The sequence below is a fragment of the Doryrhamphus excisus genome, linkage group LG1 (genome assembly GCF_037039965.1).
Source record: "Doryrhamphus excisus strain RoL-2023G ecotype Guam linkage group LG1, RoL_Dexc_Guam_v1.1, whole genome shotgun sequence".
In the NCBI taxonomy this organism is placed as follows: Eukaryota; Metazoa; Chordata; class Actinopteri; order Syngnathiformes; family Syngnathidae; genus Doryrhamphus; species Doryrhamphus excisus.
In genome coordinates, this window is record NC_136357.1 from 15,495,003 (window position 1) to 15,518,626 (window position 23,624).

Genomic DNA, 23,624 nt, shown 5'->3' on the forward strand with positions numbered 1-23,624 from the left:
AACGTGACCATCAAGTTTTTACCAACATTTTAGTTCACCTGGAATGACCCGTTGTCCCGTTGATTGAGATCGACTTGATGACTGCAGATGTCCATGAAAAGTTTCCACATTTGTTTTAGAACAGGTTTTGAATTGTTTTCTAAATTCTGTACACGTAAAGCCGGAAACGATTTATCCGGAACTCTACTGCATGACAGTTTCGGGTGGTGTTTATTTTGGTGTAACACACGTTTGTGGCTGTGTGTCCCCACGTTCTGGAACCAAACTTACCTCATTCATTCATTCATTTTCTACCGCTTTTCCTCATTGAAGCAATATGTTTTATCGTGCAGACAGGTAAGTGATTTTAACATTTGTGTGACCATTTGATTACATTTGTTAATTCAGATGTAACCAAGCTTAGTCATCGCCTAGCTAATAGTATTCGGTACTTTTTATAAAAGGTGTTCGCTCGCAATGGCCATAAACATGTCCATGTAGATAGCAAGATGACTGCAGATGTCCATGAAAAGTTTTCACATTTGTTTTAGAACCTGTTTCGAATTGTTTAACTTCTGTAGACGTACAGCCGGAAACGATTTATCCGGAACTCCACTGCATGACAGTTTCGGGTGGTGTTTATTTTGGTGTAACACACGTTTGTGGCTGTGTGTCCCCACGTTCTGGAACCAAACTTACCTCCTTTGAAGCAATATGTTTTATCGTGCAGACAGGTAAGTGATTTTATAACATTTGTCTGACCATTTTATTACGTTTGTTAAATGACGCGTCCGTTAACCAAGCTTAGTCATCGCCTAGCTAATAGTATTCGGTACTAGCTAGCAATGGTGTTAGCTAGCAATGGCCATAAACATGTCCATGTCGATAGCAACTTAACTCTTACTTCACTCCATGTGGGTGGAATTCTCAACCTTCTCAAAACCTCTACTCTTGCAGACGTGATGTCAGATAAACGTCAGCGTGCCAGAGTCCAGGGCTCCTGGGCCAAACCACTGCCCAAACAACCAAGATCAGCAGGTCACTGAAGGGTTTTAGATTTTGTCAATGCTGAATGTCAAAAATACTCCTCACCATGTTATCTCCTTCCTCAGTGCATCCAGCTGATCCAAATACGTCATTCACACTCTTCAACTACAATAATAAAAATAATGATCTTTGTAATGCAGATGTTGTTCCGAAACCAGAGAGTTCCAAAGGTGCCATTCCGGCTCCTGCTTCTTGGGGAATTCGTCCACAGACAACATCTGGAAATTTTGAGTTTCACCAGCCCAGTAAGGTAGTTGTTTACTATGAAACATTCATTCATTCATTCATTTTCTACCGCTTTTTCCTCACGAGGGTCGTGGGGGTTGCTGGAGCCTATCCCAGCTGTCTTGGGGCGAGAGGCGGGGTACACCCTGGACTGGTCACCAGCCAATCACAGGGCACATATAGACAAACAACCATTCACACTCACATTCATACCTATGGACAATTTGGAGTCACCAATTAACCTAGCATGTTTTTGGAATGTGGGACGAAACCGGAGTACCCGGAGAAAACCCACGCATGCACGGTGAGAACATGCAAACTCCACACAGACATGGCCGAGGTTGGAATTGAACCCTGGTCTCCCAGCTCTGCGTGCTAACCACTAGACCGTGCTACTATGAAACAGAAAACATCATTAGTCCTAACTTGGCATTGACAAGGAATTGCCTGTTGTTCTTCACAGCCAAATAGAGAAGTTCCACCTGAGAAAGTTATCGAGTAAGTATGTGATAGGACTGATCTCATGACTATCGTATGATACTGCTCTCACATTGAATATCATTTGTACTTCACACAGCCAGGCAGGAGATTATGAGATCAGCCATGGACCATCGGGAGTCTCCAGGTTAGTAGAAATGAAATTTTACTCAGGAAATGTTATTTTATTCAGATGTTCACAAACATATATAATGTATAATTAATAATAATTGTTTGTTTCTTTATTTCGTCTTTTTCCTGATTACGGAGTCGCCAAAGTGGATAATTTTGATCCGCATATTGATTAATGGCTTCAACCCGTTATATTCCGGATGCCCTTCCTGACGAATACCGATGGTGCTTACTAGTGGAAATTTTAACTTGAAGTGTCTGCTCCAAAGTCCAGAATGGGGCGGGCTCAATAATTAATAACGATTAAATAAATAAATAATGAAATAATAATGAATATTACAGTATATAAATGTAATTGGAGGAATATCATATATTTTGACGAGATGTTGAGCACATATAAAGGAAGAAAGCTCTGCACTCCTACCTATATCACACCTACGTTATCATTCTTTTAGTTCATACACGGTAAGTCAGGGGTCTCCAGATAGTAGCTTGTGAGCTACCAGTGGCTTCTAAGCACATTTCAAGTAGATCTGCAAAGGCTTTATTCATTTATTATCAACTGCTATATCAACAAAATTAGAAACTGGGTGGAATTAATCAATACAGACCATTTTGGCTGGATGCAGCAAATCCAAGGAATAGCTGGAATAGGTGCAAATTCTGGAAGATCTAGAAAGCTTTCTGTGTGGCGTATTGTGTGTAGCAGTTCTATAGGAGTCCACAATAAAAGGGTGAAAAACTAGCAGAATAGGCCCCCTTGAACTATACAACAGAAATGCGTAATTGTGTTTTGTGGCCTCTAGATGGCAGTGTACACATTGATTGTAGTTTGTGTAGGCCAAAACTGTCCGAACATTTCACCCAGGGCCATTTGATTTGACATTCATCACCTTTGTTTTACTTTGTTTTGCTTTTCAGGTATGCTGACACATTCTAATGTAATTATTTCCTGTAACATCTAATGATTCTACCATGGCCGTGACCAATTTAAGCACAAATTTAAAGAAAGAAAACCATCTTTCATCTCGGCTTTGTGGTATAAATGTCAAAGCAAATAGGTTCTAATTTTTGTGACAGGAGGCCGTGTTTAATTTTGTGTTGACAATATGTGTATAAATGATTCCCAATTACAGTATATGTGTGTGCATGTGTGTTGTCTGTCCGTGCGTCTAGACTGCGACTACTGCCAGGTTTTCTTCCCGCCCAGGAGGCAGACTGGATGTTCAGTAAGCTGCTGGCAGAGCTTCCCTGGTCCCAGAAGACCAACATCAGACAAGGTGGGTGCTTGGTCAGGAGTCAAGTCAAGGATTTTCACCATTTGTTTTCAAGCGCACGTTGCACACATGCACACACTGTACACTGGGCAGCCAATGACTTCAGTCAAGAGAGTATATCGTACTGATCTCTTTATTAATAGTTTAACCCTGTCATGTGACTTGATAAGGTGAGCAAGAATACCAGAAAACTGCTACATTTTTTGCAGAAAGTCATAGGGCTCTAAATGTGGCGCAGCCCATGCATTGGTAATTTGGTCCAGTGCACCACTGTGCGCAGCCAATTTGGTAGACTGGAGTGCGGCGAGATGGCCGTGGCACCGCACCAGGGAAGGTGTGCACATTTTCAGCTTGGCGCAGTGATAATTTTGAAACAAAACAGCTTGCCAAAGGTGCCCTGAAAGCTCGCCAGCTCTGACCTGATCTATACTTGCCGCAGGCCAAAGTGCACACTGTACAGTGGTAAATTGGCTGACGGGTGCATAGTGTAAACAAGTCACCAGAACTTGTCACGCACATTTCAGTGGAAAAAACAATGACAGCATGTAAACATCTGAACCAGCATGTACATTTTTGTATTCATTGTCCCATCACATCTGATGTCAAATCAAAGACGTCACGCATAATGGGAACTCAAACATAAATCAACATTTTAGAAGTGAAATTGCCGCCAGAAAAAAAACACAAGACAGATCCACTCATCGCTCATGTCCGTGGTTCTGTTTCTTCACATGCCAGATTGACCCTCCCTCCCCTCAGTAAACATCCAATCACAAAGGTTGTCCTATTTGGTGACGTAGAGCAGGAATGTTGGAGAAAATAAGCAAGATGCCTGGATTAGCCTGATGCTGTGTTTAATGTAAATGTCAGGAACAGATAACGTGTCCCACAAGGTGGTTTATATGGGGAATGATGCGCAGTCCAGTCTGGTGCATTTAAAGCAGGGGTCTCAAACTCAATTTACTTGGGGGCCACTGGAGCTAGGGTCTGGGCGAGACTGGGCCGCATCAGGTTTTCCAAAAAAAAACGCATTTGTTAAAAACAGAAAAATGAATAAACTTTGCTTTGGTTTCGATTTTCTACAAGAAAAGCTCTGATAAAACATTCCACTGTTCTCAAATATCTTAATTTTTATTTTTCTACACAAAATAAGATGAAAAATAAATAAACAAATCAAGAATAAAGAAAATCAATCAATCAGTAATAAATAAATATAATAATAATAATAATAATAAAACAGCAAATAATAAAAACTTAAGAAACCACATATAGTTGGTGGGTAGACAAATTATTTTTTTCAGATTAAAATGAACAAAGCATTATTAGAGCCCTGTAGACATGACAAAACACGACTATAGTCACATTTATACTCTTTTTATTTACAATATATTGCGCAACTGCAGGGTCTTGGGACACATGCTAACTCGCAAACTAGAGAGCTAGCGACCTAAATGGTAGCCTTCAAGTTATTTCCTTTAAACTTAAATAGCCAAAAACTTACCACTTCCACACGGATAGGGAGGATAACGATTAAGAGTTATTAAACCTTTAACATGAACATTAATCAAACGTAATAATTTTTTCTGGGTACATGATACCAAACAGCATCTTTATCAAACTTGCGCGGGCCGCACTAACATTAAACTTTCATATAAAGGCGGGGGCCTCAAACTAGTGTCCTGCGGGCCACATTTGGTCTGCGGGCCGCATGTTTGAGACCCCTGATTTAAAGCCAATGAGAGGCGTTCATTTGATTAACCATCTCACGCCTTCTCTCCTCCCTCTTTGCTACTTGTGCTGGTGGGAGGGATGGAGGCGTGGGTGCGCCACGCCTGGTCTACGAAAGTAGAGCCCAAAATGACATTAAAGCAGGGCTAAGAATTCAGAAAAATCGAAGTGGACATACCTTTGCGTTGGCTCCTTTGTGTCATGTGATTCAGTGTTTTCTTTTTCTTATATACCGTGCCTGTAGCTTGTGGTGCACAGATTCCAGAATCATCTATGACTAAAACAATACAAAAGAAAGAACATTTAAATTGCATGCAAAACATATATTATCAATCATACTTTTCTCCCACTTGACTTATTCAGCAACTGCATGCTTTAGTGTTTTATACCTGGATTATATGAAGTTTCATGGCTCTGATGTAAAAATGACCGATATCACAACGTAATTGGTGGCCTTTTGGTTAAGACACTTTGGGGTTTTTTCCCCTTTCATAGTTTTTTGTGGAAAAACACACTGTAATAAAGTTGACTTGTCAACATGGCTTGCACTTTCCAGATTGCATAATGATGTGACTTTGTAATAAAAGAGGAAGTGAAGAGTTAAACATTGAACATTTCTTGTCCTTCGTCCTGCTCTAGCTCTTAGAGCCTCTCCAGCAGGCTGACTCACATTTTCCATCACAGCTCTAAATTGGAGTCCCGATTTTTTGTTTGTCTTTTCCTTTCTGATAAGTGTGTTTTTATGGAAAGACTGGTGGCTTTTGCCCGCTGATAAATGGCCTCACATGTTTTTAAGTATTATCTCAAGAGGCCTGGAGTAGTAAAAAAAAAACAGGACGGCTAACTGGAAGAGTTTGTTTGGGTTACTTCATGTTCTTTTACATGTGGGCCGGCCAAAGTACACCAGGGATGGATACCGTCTTCCTGGAAGACATGTCAGTGGTGGGAGACATAGTGATTCTCTTCCTAAAATGGACACAAACTGTCTGAATTAGCTTGTTGGCATTGAGTGGCTTCTACATTCAGATGTGGATATAATTATTCAGGTCCTTCTGTGAAAGAAAAAATACCAAAAAAATGACAGAAGTTATGCAGAGGATGTATGTATCCCTCTATAATTTTAGATTGCAAATGCTAACTGGACATGATGTAACTATTTTGACATATTAGCAGTACTCGGGTTATGTACACAACTATTGAGAAATTATGTGTAATTATCTTTATTTCCATATTGAATATAATTATGATATCAACTGCTTTTGATTACCTGTGGACCTTGACAATGTGAAATACTAATAATGAATATTTAAATTAGTATTTCATAGTTTACTGGTTAGATTTAGTTATGTAGTTATGTTTTATAGAAAGAGGTAGATCATTTTGACTTGTGTGCTGAAAAAGTGCATGCACACCTGTTATACATTTATAACGTACATAAATACTCGTACTTATAATTATAAATATAGTGAATATATATATTTTCCAGATTTATAGTAGAAGGTGATCTTTCGGATTTGGTCATCAAAAGTAAGAGCACCCCCGCCATACACAGATTCCAGACAGGGAATCCTTTAATTATATTTACTATGTGTGTTAGAGTGGATTATTTGTTCATGAAAACACACTGAAAACTCTGCTTCCGTCTCCTTCCTTCCTCCTTTTAGCACGTTGTGTGGTAATGAGGCATTCAAGCGCACTTCTGAGGGTAGGACGGTTGCAAAAAAAGTTGCAAGTACCAGAAAGTTTTGGTCAGAAACACAATTAAAAGAAAGAAAGAACTAATTGCAAAGTATGACGGTAGCATCTGTTACAATAGGATTGTGCCATTAAGGTTCCTAGTTTCCTGCGTTTTTCCTTTCTTTGTCATAGGGGTTCCAACAATTTCCACTAGATGCGTTAATGCTCACTGGATAGCTGTACAGTCCTATTGTTTGTTGTTATATTGTGTTGCGCTCCCCCTGCAGTGTTTAATCATGCCTTTTTATCAGGTGAAGCCTACATGGAACCAAGGCTGACGTGTTGGTTTGGAGAGCTGCCCTACACGTACGCTCGCTCCACCATGGCTGCCAACACAAAGGTATGACATTGTAAACAAGTAAACAAGACATTTGGCTCTTGCTGTGTTGTTCCGATGTTTAACCACAGTGTTGCACACACTGAGCCAGGATTGTCTAAAGTGTATCCCAGGGGCCATTTGTTTTTTTTATGGCCCATCATATGTCATTGAAAATTAGCGTATTTCCATACTATGAATCATACTTTTTTCATAGTTTGACTGGTCCTGCAACTTTCATTCATTCATTTTTTACTGCTTATCCTCACGAGGTTTGCGGGGGTGCTGGAGCCTATTCCAGCTGTCTTCGGGCGAGAGGCGGGGTACAACGTGGTCGCCAGTCAATCACATGGCACATATAGACAAACAACCATTCACACTCACATTCATACTTATGGACAATTTGGAGTCGCCAATTAACCTAGCATGTTTTTTTGGAATGTGGGAGGAAACCGGAGTACCCGGAGAAAACCCACGCATGCACGGGGAGAACATGCAAACTCCACACAGAGATGCCCAAGGGTGGAATCGAACCGGGTCTGAGGCCCATGTGAAGCCTGCGCGCTAACCACTCGAACACCGTGCAGCCCTGGTCCTGCAATTTATACATCAAAAATGTAAATTGAAATTTCCTCTTGTAGGGCAAATACAGGGATATCTTAAAATATCATCTTAAAATATAGACAGTGCAGTCATCCTTTGCCACATCGCGGTTCAAATTTCACAGCTTCACCCTATTGTTTCATATCGTTTATATTAAATCATAAAATCATGCTGTTTCATGGCTTATTGTGCCCTATTAGTATAAAGCATGCATATTTAAGCATGTCTTTTGCAGAAATGAAGCATTTTCAGGCATAAAAATTGCTAAATGAAGTAAAATACACATTAAGGCATTAAGAAGACTCAATCAAAGACGTTGTGATGTTATGTAATATTCTACACTGGGGTGTCAGTTGATGTAGCATGCAAGTGTCAGATTTAATCGCCGGAACACCAGGCTTTTATTGCAGGTCTGAAGGAGCTCACAAAAGGCACAATAACAAAACAAAAAACAGACTGTGTACATATATTTATCCTGTTATTCTGTATATTTTGTATTTTTCATTCTTTTTTAATAGATGTGTCTGCACCTACTATACCAAAACAAATTCCTAGTATGTGTTTGATCATACCTGGCAATAAACCTTTTCTGATTCTGAAACCTTTTCTGATTCTGATAAAAATACATTACATTGGATTGGTATTATGTACAAAATGTATTGCAGAGCCCCCTTGCATCCTGCAATTTTTCTGTACACAGCCCTTTGTGTAAAACACCCCTGCTCTAAGCAGACACATTAGGTACACAAGTTTATCATGCACTCTCCTTCCCCCTAGTGGCATCCATTGCTGTTAACCCTTTGTGAAGCCATCGCCAAGATAAGCGGCCACCACTTCAACTCACTGCTGTGCAACTTGTATCGTGACGGCCACGACAGCATCGGCTGGCACAGCGACAATGAGGCTTCGCTGGGTGCCAAGCCCACCATCGCCTCTCTGAGTCTGGGTGACACCAGAGTGTTCAGCCTCCGCAAGCAGCCGCCTCCGGTCAGACCCGCATCCGTTCCGTTTGTTTGACACCACCTCTTGCTCTTACACTTGCTGCACTTTGTTGACCATGTGAAGTTTGTTTTATTGTTTCCATTTGGCTCACAGTCAACTCCTGCCTCCTTTTTTATGCTGCTTTCCAAAGCTTAGGTACCATTTGTGGTGTTCACAATATGTCTTCACTCATCTCTCTAGTATCTTTTATTTTAAATTGGGTTCGTTTGTACAAATGTCCGACGAGGAGTTTGCCGAAATGCCACCTCTGGTGGTCGTCCCAAATTAGCCCTGTTTGTCATGTTACAGGAAGAGAATGGTGACTACACCTATGTGGAGCGGATTAGGGTTCCTCTGGGTCACGGCACACTGCTCTTGATGGAAGGAGCCACGCAGGATGATTGGCAGGTAGGCTCCACCCACCACACTGATGCAGTGTAGTAACTGACGCAGTAGAGTTCATGCCTCCACCGAGGCAAACAATTCTAAACAAGACTTGTTGTTGAAAATGTCTTAAAGGTCACATCAAGGATTGTTTTTCTTCTTGCGAGCGCCTGACCTGATTCTTCTGCTGGTCGTGCAGGACCACACACATGCAACAATGGCAGCCATGCTGTCTGAGCCACTGGGATTTACAGCACTGCTTGTCTTTAATATTAAAACAAGTGAGGAGGGAATAAAGAGGGTTGCACTTTGAGGGAGTCTAAATGAGAGAAAAGGAGAAGGTCACAGGTGTTTTATGGTGTACCTCCCTCCGCGTCCCAAGAAAAGTTTCATCTGTCCTTTAAGGGTCTCACCAAGAGGGAGAAGGTTCACACGGCCCATGAATTTCTACCTCACAAAGACACCTGCATCGCACGTTGACGTTTATTAGTTCCCGCTCAATATTTAACTCAGCCTGATGGGACTTCATTTGTTCCATCTTGTATGCCGCTTTGCTCTCTCTCCTCCTCCTCCTGGACAAATGTTTTGTGACGTAACTCTTAACTCAGGAACCCAGACCGAGAATGATGGGTCCGATGATGGGGATATACCACAGGCCACAAAGAACACATCGAAGACCATTCATTCATTCATTTTGTTTTATTGTTGGGTGCTGGAGCCGATCCCAGCTGTCTTCGGGCAAGAGGCGGGGTACACCCTGGACTGGTCGCCAGCCAATGACAGGGCACATACGTATAGACAAACAACCATTCACACTTACATCATCGAAGACCATAATACTATTAATTCATGTCATGTCAAGATGTGTGTATGAATGCTTTCTCTCAGGTAATATCCTGCCCCAATACTTTTGGGTTGCTAAATGTGTTGCTAAAGGATGTGAGTGCATGAAGTTTGTGAACAAATGCAATCCTGTCAGTAACTGTTGCATTTAATGGTCCGTTTAACCCCACGGCTTCTACTCGTGACAGCTATTAGCATGGGGCATTATCTTCTTTTACTTGCATAGACAGACAAGCTAATATGGCTACAATTGCCCCCAGTGGTTCGGAGGTACCGAGCATCTGTCCAATAATGGAATTTATAAAATGGGACTTCACTACCTATCTATTCTACCTGTCTATTGTATCTAACTATTTTGGCACTTTGTATGTAAACATACTGTGTGTCTCAGCATCAGGTGGCTAAAGAGTACCATGACCGAGGCCCTCGCATCAACTTGACCTTCAGAAGTATCCACCCTGAGCCAGAGGGCCAACGGCCGGGCACCAAGCTGCAATTCACCTCAAAGCTGCAATGAGCTGCCAACCTTGAGGTAAACCTTATGATGACAGACGACAGATTTACTTTGCTCTGATTCCTCACTGAACTGTGAACACAACACTGGCTGTTTTATAAACAACAAATGGCTGAAGATAAAGTTTTGGAGGTGGAATCCAGGTGTCATTTTGTGCCACGCGTTTACCTAAAACAATTTTGCTAATATTTGATAAGTCTTGAGTTTGGGTAAAAGTTCTACACGGTTAACAAAGTGGTAATAATATAAAATAGCAACTGTGTGTTGTGTTTGCACAATAGAGTTGCATTTGTTCCCGAAGAGCTGAGGTGTTAAGGAACCATTGTTGCCAACTGTACACTAAGAAATGTGATAGCAATTGTTGTTTGATTGTGGAAGCCCTGTTTTCACCAAGCAATAAAGTTTGGTACATACTGTAAGCATTTTAGACCCGAGTTCAATTCCACCCTCGGCCATCTCTGTGTGGAGTTTGCATGTTCTCCCCGTGCATGCGTGGGTTTTCTCCGGGTACTCCCGTTTCTTCCCACATTCCAAAGACATGCTAGGTTAATTGGCCACTCCAAATTGTGAGTGTGAATGGTTGTTTGTCTATATGTGCCCTGTGATTGGCTGGCGACCAGTCCAGGGTGTACCCCGCCTCTCGCCCGAAGACAGCTGGGATAGGCTCTAGCACCCCCGCGACCCTTTTGGAGTCGCCAATTAATCTAGCATGTTTTTGGAATGTGGGAAGAAACCGGAGTACCCGGAGAAAACCCACGCATGGGGAGAACATGCAAACACGAAAAGCTATACATCACCATATATTTTTTGGAATATATGTAGTAATTTAGAATAGACCCATATTACAGATTGATACAGAGATTACATAGGAAATCCAAACACAGGATTTCCATTGAGGTTACCTGACTTGAAAATAAGACTCTCCAGGGATATTTTGTGCAGCAGGTTGACTTTTTTTTTGTGAAGTTTGAGGATTGTCAAGGTAATGAGTTAATGAGGAGGTGCACCAGCCTCTCTACAGTAATTGTTGCCACGCTTTTTGTCAGTGGAGGTAAAAGTGAAAAACCCTGCAGTTCCTCTAATGGCTCCTTCATGTCGGGGTCACCAGAGGTTGGGACATTTTGTGCTGAAAAAGAACACAACACAACCACTGAGTGTGAACTATTGAACACAGACAGAACCTTCTTGTTTTTAAGAAGGCCAGTTCTTATACCTGCTTACATTAGGCTTTTGTTGTGATCCACAATAGCAGCTTCAGAATCACTTATTGGAACTGAAGCCAAGTCATCAAGCAATGTCAGCTGCTCAAAACAGTGTACTGATTTTTTTCTAGCAGGCATTTTTGTGATGCAAATATCTGATGCTTTTGAATGCATATTGTTTTCAGAAGCCAAACTCTTTACTTAACTGTCTCCAGCAACTAGCTGGAACTACTTTCCTCAGCACCGTAATCCGACCAGAACTCGACTCAGGTCCCAAAGTAGGGAGTGAGTCGCTGTTGACAGACTTCATTGCTTATGGGGGTGTCATGCAAGTTCGTATTAAAAAATCCAAACTATCCCTTTAAAGCTTAATAAAGTGTTAACAAATCCCCCAGACAGTCAGGAAGTTCCCCACAGACAAATAAATAGGTCGTCTTCCTTGGTGGAGGTAACAGACTCCCAGTATCAGCAGTACTTTACTGGAAAGAACCTGCTTCTGTTTTGGGCAAAGCAGCTCGGAGTGAAGCAAACAAGCTTCCCAGCAGCGAAGCACATCCCTCCATAAGCCATCAGCTGCTGCATGAGCTGGAAAAGCTTCCATTTACCGGAGTTCCTCCTGGCTCCCTCCAGGGCCAAATTAGTGTTTAATCCAGCCACGTTGCTGCCTGGAGGTGTCTCACTGAGCTGGGGCCAACCGAGGGAGTGCAGTTGTTACATAATGTTATCACTAGGTAGGAAGATTCAATTCATTTGTTGAACTTTAATTGGGAGAGATAATGAGACGATCATGTGGAATACTATTCCACATGAGTTCCATGTAAACAGGCTGATATAATAGGTTGTAAACAAACCACACGCACGCACACAAACATAGTACAGACAGTAAATGTGTCTGAGTTATGTGCTGCGTGAAATCACGCTGTGATTTGCTGGGAAGTTGCTCTGAGAACGAGCTGACCGACTGGACTGGCCCAAACCCCAAACACCACCCCCGTCCCTTTTCATCCCATATTTCTCCTCCTCCTGTTCTTGCTCCTCTGTGTCCCATCATCATCATCATCATCATCTTTTCTCCTCTTCTGTGCAGCTTGTTGGCCAAGTATACCGTGTACACTGTGTACTTAGTTCCTGAGTGCACCAATTTTGACAGTGTGGTACTGTCCCAAATCTATTCCCGTTGTAGCGCATTTACCACAAATAACGATTGCTCTATACCAGGGGTCAGCAACCTGCGGCTCCAGAGCCACATGTGGCTCTTCAGCCTCTTTATTGTGGCTCCCTTTGCGATGCTTGAATATTTTTAACACCCGAGTGGAGAAAATGCACGTCTTTTGTAATGAGTTTTAAAAAATCCAACTTTGTCTGAGACCATGAATGCATCCTGAGTGAGTTCTGACTGCTATCCAGTTCAGTACATGAAGAAAAACAAGTAATAATTACCTACAAATCTAAAAAATAAATTCGAGATAATCTAAAAACAGCGGCATGGGAACTTGTTTTTACGTTTACAGTAGTTTACACATACATTTATGTAAGTTTATCTCCAAAACTAGCAAGAGTACTCCAACTCGTCTTTTCTTATCTGAACTACTTTGATACCCCCAAATTCCCTCCAATGTTGTTTTAAACATACTATATGTTTTGCGGCTCCAGGCTATTTTTCTTCAGTGGGCATTGGGTAAAATGGCTCTTTTCATAGTAAAGGTTGCCGACCCCTGCTCTATACTATATACCAGGGGTCTCAAACTCAATTTATTTGGGGGCCACTGGAGCTCTGGTCTGGGTGAGACTGGGCCGCATCAGGTTTTCCAAAAAAAAACAAAACGCATTTATTAAAAACAATTTTTTTTTTAAAACGTCGCTTTGGTTCCAATTTTCTACAAGAAAAGCTCTGATAAAACATTCCACTGTTCTCAAATATCTTACTTTTTATTTTTCTACACAAAATAAGATGAAAAATAAATAAACAAATCAAGAATAAAGAAAATCAATCAATCAGTAATAAATAAATAAACATAATAATAATAAAACAGCAAATAATAAAAACTTAAGAAACCACATATATTTGGTGGGTAGACAAATTATTTTTTTCAGATTAAAATGAACAAAGCATTATTAGAGCCCTGTAGACATGACAAAACACGACTATAGTCACATTTATACTTTTTTTATTTACAACATATTGCGCAAATGCAGGGTCTTGAGACACATGCTAACTCGCAAACTAGAGAGCTAGCGACCTAAACGGTAGCCTTCAAGTTATTTCCTTTTAAACTTAAATAGCCAAAAACTTACCACTTCCACACGGATAGGGAGGATAACTATTAACAGTTATTTAACCTTTAAAATGAACATTAATCAAACGTAATATTTTTTTCTGGGTACATGATACCATACAGCATCCATATCAAACTTGCGCGGGCCGCACTAACATTAAACTTTCATATCAAAGCGGGGGCCTCAAACTAGCCACATTTGGCCCGCAGGCCACGTGTTTGAGACCACTGCTATATACCTTCATCTTCTCTCCTTTTAATAGTGAATTGCAACCACTCGATGGAGCATTATCATCAATATATGGATCGGCCCATAGAATATTTTTCCCATTCTCCCTTGTACCACAATTAAACATGAATATTTTATTATATATTTAGCCAAGATGGCAACTATTGAGTGTGGTAAATATCCAGCACGGTTCTGAATGCAACATGATACAACCTAAACACACTTATGCCGTCAAATAAGCACTGAAGTGTAGTAATTGAAACACAGCACCAGTACTATCCTGGGCAGCTAAGATAGCCATCAGCTAAGCCGGGCATGTCCTCAATGCTTTGTTATGCTACAGTGCTGGCGCAAGTGACGCTGGCTCGCTTCTCTGGCAGAGCTTGACAAGCACCTCCAAAAAAATTCAAACCTTGTCTACCTTGACAAACATCATATCCTCGGTTTTTGGTGCAACATTTACAATAAAAGTGGTGTGTTTTGCCACGGAATTGCTAGTCACTAACAAAGCTGACAAAGCAAAATATAGTAATGCCTTGTTTATCGCCCTTAATAGGTTCAGACACGACCATGGCAAGTTTGTTTCCACAAGGATTCTCAATCTATATATGCAATATTTTCATAGTTGCACCATAGAAAACATGTTTAAATATTGTTTGTAATATTATTAGAGCTATTACTAGACCTGTAGACATGAAATAACCCCTTTACACTCGTATTAACCAATATAGTAGACATAACAAGTGAAAGTAAGGCATTTTAGGCATAAATAAGACGTGTTAACACTGGGAGAGTTCCTTGTCCGTTTTTATTTTGGGTTTCTGTACATCGTCTCATCAATGTAATGTTACTGACACCCATTCAATGTCTCTGAATGCGTCTTCTGAATGCCTTATATTTTTATTTATTTATTTATTTTGCTAAATATGCATATTTGCGACTAATCATAGGCCATATTAAGATATTTTTTAAAAACTGATAGCTGCAGAATTTGAAGCGCGGTGTGGTGAGGGATTATTGTAGTGTAATATCTAATAAAATATCTCATTGTGAATTAGTTTTATTAGTTTAGTATTAGTTTTCACTACTGTTTCCCAGATTGTCAGGTCTTTGATGAAGATGAACGGGAAATGTTTTTTTTGCGGTGAGTTCAATGCAATGTAACTTCTGAATAACCTCAACCAATTTGTGTTTAAAAGCAGCATCACCCTGCATTGAATGTGTAAGTGTATTTTAAGGGTGCTCCTTTCTAATTTTGGAATAACGGACAAGATGACCTCAGTCAGTGTTTGTGACATCCACCCCCTGCCTGCCTTGGGAAAGCCAGCTGCCACTCATGTCATGTAACACGCCATCAGGGCATGTTGAGGACATTTAGCAGGGAAAGACTGGGTTGGATTTGTTACTCTTAAGAGTCAAGTCAACAAGCACAGCCTTCCTGCCTGTGCACATGTTTTGGATCATTGTCTGCAGAACCCACTTTGGTTTCAACTAGAGGTCACAAACAGATGGATGGATTTTTTTGGTAAACAGCAGAGTTCATTGTTCCATTTATCACAGCAAGTCTGTCAGGTCCTGAAGCAGCAAAACAGCCTCAGACCATCACACTACCACCACCATATTTTACTGTTGATATGATGTTGCGCAGACCTCACAGCTAGGAGGACCAGGGTTCAATTCCACCCTCGGCCATCTCTGTGTGGAGTTTGCATGTTCTCCCCGTGCATGCGTGGGTTTTCTCCGGGTACTCCGGTTTCCTCCCACATTCCAAAAACATGCTAGGTTAATTGGCGACTCCAAATTGTCCATAGGTATGAATGTGAATGTGAATGTGAGTGTGAATGGTTGTTTGTCTATATGTGCCCTGTGATTGGCTGGCGACCAGTCCAGGATGTGACAGCTGGGATAGGCTCCAGCACCCCCACGACCCTCGTGAGGAAACAGCGGTAGAAAATGAATGAATGAATGAATGATGTTCTTTTTCCAAAAGTTACTTTTATGCCAGATGCGATAGGACACACAACTTCCAAAAAGTTAAACTTTTGTCTTGTTAGACCACAAGGTATTGTGTAAACGTTATGCTGGACCACTGTATGTGTAAGTGTCCGTTGGTGTTTGCAATACGGATAGTCCAGGAGACGCATCTGTTTGTCAGTCTGCAAGTGCGGGACTTGATCAACCTGAAGCGTCTTCCAGAGCGCAAGAGTTCAAACACTGAGTGTGCTGGGTCTCCTGTGGGGTCTTTTGTGGCCTTTATTCTCCTGAGGTGGGCTAAAGGGCAGCCGATGATCTTCCGGACAGTTTTTATAACCCTGTGCACTGCGTTCTTGCCCTCTGCTATGAGTTAATTACAAAACGTTTTAACTAAATACTGCATTGTGTTGGTTGTGTTGTCATTGATGAATATTTACATTTATTTGATGATCTGAAATTTTTAAGTGTGACACAAATGCAAAAAAAAAAAAAATCAGGAAGGGGGTAAACACTTTTTCACACCGCTGTATATGCTTACCTAAGCACTAATCATTGTCTGCACAGTGTGCAAGCACAATAATGTGTGTCAATCAAGCATTATTGTCATAGTAAAGATATCTCATGAAATTGGTCTAATTGGTTCATGACAAGCATCAACAAGAGTTGTTTTTAACTTTTTGGCTGCCTTGCACAAACAGTGCATACTTCCCACTCTCCAAGTTTATAAATAACTTTTGTGTCCCTGCGGTGTCATACAGGTCTCAAGGGGGGTCTATTTGTTTACACCAGACGGGGGCAAACACCCTGCAACGTCCAAACACAGAAATGATCCGAGAGCAAAAACACGCAATCATCATAAAACAAATGCAATGGGGAAATGCTGTAAATGAAAAAAATGGGATCACATAAGGATCAAAAACAAATGTTCATAAGCAATCAAATGAAGGTTTTGCTGGTCATATGTCATCATGGTAATATGTTAATGGTGTCAAATGCATACCTGTATGCATGATATGAGATTTCCCAATCCGGGTCCTCTCCGCCCTTGTCCTGACATTTGGGCTACTGTGGTGACAGAGGCATCCCTGCAGGAAGAAATGAGGCCTGTAGTGTGTTCTCCACCTCCATAGAAGCTTTGGCCAACACGGTCAAACCTTTACCGTCATGTTTGTCACAAAGCTGAAGAGAAGGTGATTTTTCAAAATGCCACATTCTCTTTGTGGATTTGCTTACCTTGTTTATCTTATTATGGTATTAATATGGTAGTTTGTTAGTACATCGAATGTCTTCCTGCACTGAAATCGACATTCCACACCAGAATGTCCAAAGTGCGGCCCAGGAGCCATTTTCTGGCTGCAGCTCAATTTTTTTTATTGACTCTCACTTGGCTCTACATTTTTAAAGATGTTAATTATAATTAATTAAGATTAATGACCAATATTACCTATATCAACAAATACACAAATTATTTGCTTGGGCACCTACACAGCAGATCCCCTCACATTTACGATTTGCGACAAATTCACTGATTTTTGGTTAAACAAATGTACGTTAGGGCTGTTGATCAATTAAAATATTTAATTATGATAATCACATTTTGTCCATTGTTAACTTTGTATAAATCACATCACAGACAGAAATATGTTTTTATCTATAGTAAGCTAGGGAAATATTTTCAACACTTCAGTGAAACATACATACACTATAGCGATTATAGTATTGCATAAAACTATGGCAGGAGTAACATCAAATGAAAAGCACTAAATGAATACAGAACCATCATCCCGCTTGGTGGACTTTGTTCCTCTGAGCAGTTGTGTACCACAATGATGCATTAGCAGTCAATAGAGTCATCACATCTTACCTTTATGCATTCCCACACATTATCAGCATTTCGGAGCAAATATGAGGTGAAAAAAATACATCCATACATCCAAAATACATCCATCTGTGCATGGGACAACGGTGGATGGTGCGTTCAAGGACCATCAAACTAAGTAGGACTAATCAGTGCTCACATTAAACATTCAAAAACTGGAGGAATTTTACCAAATAGTTACAGTATTGTAATGAAATACTATTTACTGTAATATAATATCAATATCTATGTATTTAATGAGCTCGCAGACCTCACAGCTAGGAGACAAGGGTTCAATTCCACCCTCGGCCATCTCTGTGTGGAGTTTGCATGTTCTCACCGTGCATGCGTGGGCTTTCTCCGGGTACTCCGGTTTCCTCCCACATTCCAAAAACATGCTAGGTTAATTGGTGACTCCAAATTGTCCATAGGTATGAATGTGAGTGTGAATGGTTGTTTGTCTATATGTGCCCTGTGATTGGCTGGCGACCGGTCCAGGGTGTACTCCGCCTCTCGCCCAAAGACAGCTGAGATAGGCTCCAACACCCCCGCGACCCTTGTGAGGAAAAGCGGTAGAAAATGAATGAATGAATGAATGTATTTAATGTGTTTTAAAAGAGAAATTAAATTGGATTGTTTTATGACTAGATAAAATGTGTTTTTGGTATTTTCATTTCCACATTTCATTAAGGAACGGCACATTCTGGCAAATTTAATGATAATCGTTTCTGAATGTTCCTAAACTAGGCAGACACTGTAATCAGAACAACATGTTTGTGTCAGTGGAAGAGGTCTCACTCACCCACATTTTGTATTTGCGGAACTTTTGTGGGCAGGTTTAAGAGCTAATATGCTAATAAAGAAAAATAGTAATAAAAAATATGCCTTCTGACTGTATATTATTATTTTTTTATAATGGCCCATATTTCTTCATTTACTCTAAATTGGCCATAAGTATTAATGTGACTGGGAATGGTTGTTTGTCTAAATCCCTGCAGCCCTAGTGAGGATAAGCGCCATAGAGAATGGATGGATGGGCCCATATTCCCAAAATGTATATCCCTTTATATAAAATATACGTAGTTATCGTTGTAGTTGCACATCAAATCATTAACCACATAGAAATTTCCCCTAGCTCGTTTGATGCTAATGCTAGCACAGCACTCGACTTCAGCATCAATCATTAAATTGACAGACCATAAATGGCAGCTTGTAACTAAAATTTTAGCTCGCAGTTCAATTAACAAAGCAACAGAGAGATGGCTCGCATCCAAAAAAAAACACTTGTTAGCTCCTATACCACTGAATGTGACAATAAAAATAAAAACAATACCTGCACTTTTCCATGTAATCTGTCATAAGTCAAACACAATGACAGTAGATACAAATAGCCTTGGTCTCACTACAAGAACCATCTGCCAAGGCTCTAACTCAACCAAACTAAATACTCTTTTCTTTCTCCATTTTCTGCTCAATAGAGCAGAAAATTTTGGTCTTGCAGAAAAATGACAGCCTTTAAAAGAAACTTCCATTAATGCATCATTAACGCTTAACTTTGACAGCTCATATCTGTTGTATACCTTAAACAAAATTGTTATGAAAGGTCACATGACTGGGAAAGCTGCTGTGACGTCAGATTTTCTTAAAATAGATGGAGGTGATATTAAAGTGTGCATCAATATGACTTACAGCTCAATGAGTGTGTGAGTGTGATGGCTATAGCCATCTTGTCATTCCGAAGGACGCCATTGCCGATGATGTCATCAGCTCACATCAACTGAGTAACTCTGTGTGTGTGTGTGTGTGTGTGTGTGTGTGTGTGTGTGTGTGCATGCATGTGTGACACTGGTTGTCATTTTATTTCTGACACAAACTTTGTTGGGTTTTTTTTTCCTTCCTAGAAATCTGTCAAAGACGCCACATCCTGCTTGTACTTGATACCCATGTGTATATTTTGAGGGGGGTGACTGAATCCTATGGAGGCGGAACCACGACTGAGAAGGAAGAAGGGTGGTATCGGGTGGGATGGTGCAGAGGACATATATGGAGTGCGAGAGAGGAAGTAGGCGGGATGACTTGTTATAAAAGACAGCGCTGGAGCTGAGGGCTGCAGGATTTCAACAGTCGTCTGCACGGTTCTAACCAGAAGCATTAGACTCATTTTAGAGACCTTCTGTGTGCTGGACTTGACAGTTTCCTGCTGGATTGCCTGCCTGCTTTTTTTTGAGTGTCAAGCACACTGAAGAAAGTTTGTCCCAACTTGAGTCTTTTCAACCAATGGCTGCTGTGCGTCACATGATCATGGAGTCGTCCGGCTTCCATGTCCTTCCAGCCCACCTGATGGCCTCTGCCATGGAGGAGTTCCCCCAGCAGCTGCCCGTGCCCAAGTGCCCATCCAGGGGAAAAAGCCGCGTCCGCCGACCCCGCGAGGCCCGCTTCAAGACCCAACCGGTCACATTTGCCGAGATCGCTGAGGTGGAGGAGGAGGGCTCCTCGCCACTGGAGGAGGAGCGGGCCCGTCGCTCCTTCTTGCAGTCCTTGGAGAACCTAAGGAGGAGCACTCAGACCCTCCACTGCTCGTCAGCTGCCCACCACCACTGCGCCCCGTCCCCCACACAGGCCAGCCTGGACTCCAGTGACTCCGACTCCACCCAGTGAGGGGGTCCGGTGACTTTCTTGAGGCAAACACCAACTAACATATGAACATGCAGTACACAGCTCGGACATGTATCAGTACTGCTGCGTAGACATGAGAAGTGTCTTAGCAACACGCTTTCCTAAATGTATTCCTACTCTAGAGGCCAATTTAAAAGTGGACGTTGTTGCCTTTTAAAGGCATTTTTGTATGGATCCAGATCTTTGATGCATGGAATGCTGGTCGCCACTCCACTAAAGTTGTAAATAGCACCGTGCAGTGGCCTGGCAGTCACTCATGACAAAGCTTTGAGAAGAGTTCACGCTCTTGTTTTGTGACTTTAAATGTCTGAAGAAAGAACTCCTTTCTAAAAATTATTTATTCTTTTGCTTTGTAACTAAATGGAATGTAGATTTTTATCATGCTCTTGACTTGCAAAGTCGCCTCGGCTGTCACAGAAATTGTAGCCTTTATACTGTACTTCATGTTAAATTGTTCAACTTTATATTAATTACAATGTTTGTCATATGTATTTTGAATAAATATTTTCAAATATTTTTACTTGTTTGAGTCTTGCATTGGAGATGCACAATCTGTCTATCGGCATTAGAGGAAATGATGAAACAGATATATTTGGATTTGTGCAGTTTTGTTAAGTGTGAGCGGATGTCTGAGGCGTATGTAAACATTCACTTGCTGACGTGTATGCCTCTCCCAAGGTTGCTGACGCACTCTCCTTATTTCAGCTATTGGTGTTCTCCGTAAAGTTCTCCCGACAAGTCTCACCACTGACTGTGTAAGAGATTTTTTGGGTGGCTTACTTTTGGCCTTGTGTACTTCAAATAAAGCCAGTATGAAGTTTTGCCAGTATCCAGGTTTCCCCAAGCCAACCCTCAAACTGAGGTTTTTATTAGCTGTACACTACAATCGTCAAAATAGTTAAGAAATACATACAAAATAAAAAAATAACATCACACTTTTGTTTTTGCTCCCATTTTTCATGAGCTGAACTCAAAAGTATAAATGGTAATGGTTTTATTTCATTTGAACATTCATCAGATTACAATTGAGTGCATCACATAATCAGTTCCCAGTTCCACATGTCCAAAAGGAGTAGGAAGAAGCAAAGCTTATTAAATCCTACCCCTCCATCTGGTACTTTTACAATCAGTAACTGTTACATTTGTTCACTTCCTGCTTTCCATAATACAGTTTAAGTTTTTTTTTTTGATTTTTGTTTTTAATAATGCACCTCGTACCGAAATACGAGGTGATATGACCATCCAGTGACATAATGGGTACCATAGTAAGTGTCAATATAGTGATATATATAGCACATCATGACTGGTTCAAGACTCTTCATCCTTGTATTTAGCAAACATCAACTGCTTGTATTGTTTGCGGTCCTTACTTATATGCTAGGACTACGTTAAAAAGCCATAGCATTTCAGTATGTGGAATCAAACTATGGAATGGATTGAGTAAGGACCTCAAACAATGCACAACGGTGAGCCAATTCAAGAAACAATACAAGCAGTTGATGTTTGCTAAATACAAGGATGAAGAGTCTTGAACCAGTCATGATGTGCTATATATATCACTATATTGACAGTTACTATTGTACACATAATGTCATTGTATGGTCATATCACCTTGTACTTCGGTACGGGACAAAAATGTTGTATTCCGGAAAGCAGGAAGTGAACAAATGTAACAGTTACTGATTGTAAAAGTGCCAGATGGAGGGGTAGGATTTAATAATCTTTGCTTCTTCCTACTCCTTTTGGACATGTGGAACTGTGAACTGATTATGTGATGCACTCAATTGTAATCTGATGCATGTTCAAATGAAATAAAACCATTACCATTATTCCACTTGTGTGTCCTAGGTTGGCCACAATAAAATGCCACTCCAACAGGTGCAGTATAACTGTATTACTGGTTTGGGTGGTCGAAAACCAGAGCATCCTCAACATGCTCGGTGTGGTTGACATGTCAGGTGAGAAAGCTGTCAATGCATTAGCTTGGATGTTTTCAGCTTCCAAGAATTGTGCACAGATCCTGACAACATGGGGCCATACATTATCATGCTACAACATGAGATGATGTTTGTGGATGAACAGTGGGCTCAACAGTGGGCTTTGGGATCTTGTCACAATACATCTTCACATTCAAAGTGCCATTAATAAAATGCACCTGTGTTTGTTGTCCATAATATATGCCTGTTCATACCATAACCCCACCGCCATCATCGGGTAATCCATCCACAACACAGGGTATGTCAGCCATTCATATTTTCATATTTAGGATGCTTTAGATCGTCATATACTGTATTTGAGGCAAATGGTGGTCACACCAGATACTGAGTGGTTTTCCAATCCCCCTCCAATATAGTTCATCTGCATATTTTGGACTGGCCTTTTATTTTGGCCAGCCTAAGACACACCTGTGTGGTCTCGGTGAGATTAATTATGGATGCTCACTAAACCAGATTTTTGAACATTATTTGAGAGAGATTGGCCTTTTGTCTACATAGAAAAGGTTTTACATCTTTGACTTCAGCTCAGGAAAAATGGGAGCAAAAGAGCATGTGGACACCCTTATCATACACTAAACCAGGGGTGGGCAAACTTTTGGACTCGGGGGCTGCATTGATTTAAGAAAATTGATGGGGGGTGGGGGGGGTCAGACTATATATATTAAGTGTCATGGAGTCTGCTATATGTGCACTTTGAGATCATTTATTTGATGTAAAGTGCCTTATAATTAAAATTTTAATAATAATAATAATATTGTTATTTGGTTAATAATAATAATTATTATTATTATTCTAATTGTTATTATTATTGTTATTATGATTATTATTATGTGCTTGTGTCCCTTTTTTCAGGATCAAATAACGAAAATTGATAAATCAGCTACTTCAACCATAAAAAGGTTGGCTCAAGCCATGATGCCAGGTTGTATGTTGAGTTTAAATGAAATAGTTTGGAAAGAACACTTGGCGGGCCGGATGTGGCCCCCGGGCCGTAGTTTGCCCACCCCTGCACTAAACAAACCATTTCCTATTTTGCATGTCAGAGGCCTCAATATTACCAAATGTAAAAACAGGAAGGAAGCAACTGTTAGTTACACATTTTAGAGATGTGGACTATTGAATGAGAGGTTATTATCTTTGGTGCATAATCATAACACACTTAATGTCAT

At 40.8% G+C, this 23,624-nt stretch overlaps 2 protein-coding genes across 6 annotated transcripts; both read left to right on the top strand.

Annotated features, from left to right (window-relative positions):
- Positions 1 to 188: 188 nt before the first annotated feature.
- alkbh3 (alkB homolog 3, alpha-ketoglutarate dependent dioxygenase) lies at positions 189 to 19,831 on the top strand. Of its 5 annotated transcripts, XM_058075639.2 has the most exons (11): positions 607 to 713; positions 937 to 1,017; positions 1,167 to 1,276; positions 1,715 to 1,749; positions 1,829 to 1,876; positions 3,037 to 3,140; positions 6,854 to 6,942; positions 8,299 to 8,508; positions 8,812 to 8,910; positions 10,121 to 10,261; positions 19,684 to 19,831. In XM_058075639.2, exons 2-10 carry the CDS (start codon positions 942 to 944, stop codon positions 10,244 to 10,246), a joined length of 897 nt encoding a protein of 298 aa, XP_057931622.2. In that variant the 5' UTR covers positions 607 to 713; positions 937 to 941; the 3' UTR covers positions 10,247 to 10,261; positions 19,684 to 19,831. The 5 variants fall into 5 exon arrangements, with proteins under 5 accessions (XP_057931621.2, XP_078647218.1, XP_057931622.2 ...); XM_058075638.2 differs by lacking the exons at positions 607 to 713; positions 19,684 to 19,831 and adding an exon at positions 189 to 336 and having other exon boundaries at positions 10,121 to 10,747; XM_078791092.1 differs by lacking the exons at positions 607 to 713; positions 19,684 to 19,831 and adding an exon at positions 203 to 336 and having other exon boundaries at positions 1,167 to 1,271; positions 10,121 to 10,756.
- A 70-nt stretch (positions 19,832 to 19,901) lies between these two features.
- Positions 19,902 to 20,972, top strand: lg1h11orf96 (linkage group 1 C11orf96 homolog). The gene has a single exon (XM_058075641.2). It carries the CDS (start codon positions 20,060 to 20,062, stop codon positions 20,438 to 20,440), a length of 381 nt encoding a protein of 126 aa, XP_057931624.1. The 5' UTR covers positions 19,902 to 20,059; the 3' UTR covers positions 20,441 to 20,972.
- The last annotated feature ends 2,652 nt before the right edge of the window (positions 20,973 to 23,624 follow it).

Excerpts from the sequence above, each read along its gene's own strand:
- alkbh3 (XM_058075638.2), top strand. The coding sequence starts at position 942 with ATGTCAGATAAACGTCAGCGTGCCAGAGTCCAGGGCTCCTGGGCCAAA. Across the intron at positions 1,277-1,714 it reads AGTTTCACCAGCCCAGTAAG|CCAAATAGAGAAGTTCCACC; the intron begins GTAGTTGTTTAC and ends TGTTCTTCACAG. Across the intron at positions 8,911-10,120 it reads CCACGCAGGATGATTGGCAG|CATCAGGTGGCTAAAGAGTA; the intron begins GTAGGCTCCACC and ends TGTGTGTCTCAG.
- lg1h11orf96 (XM_058075641.2), top strand. The coding sequence starts at position 20,060 with ATGGCTGCTGTGCGTCACATGATCATGGAGTCGTCCGGCTTCCATGTC.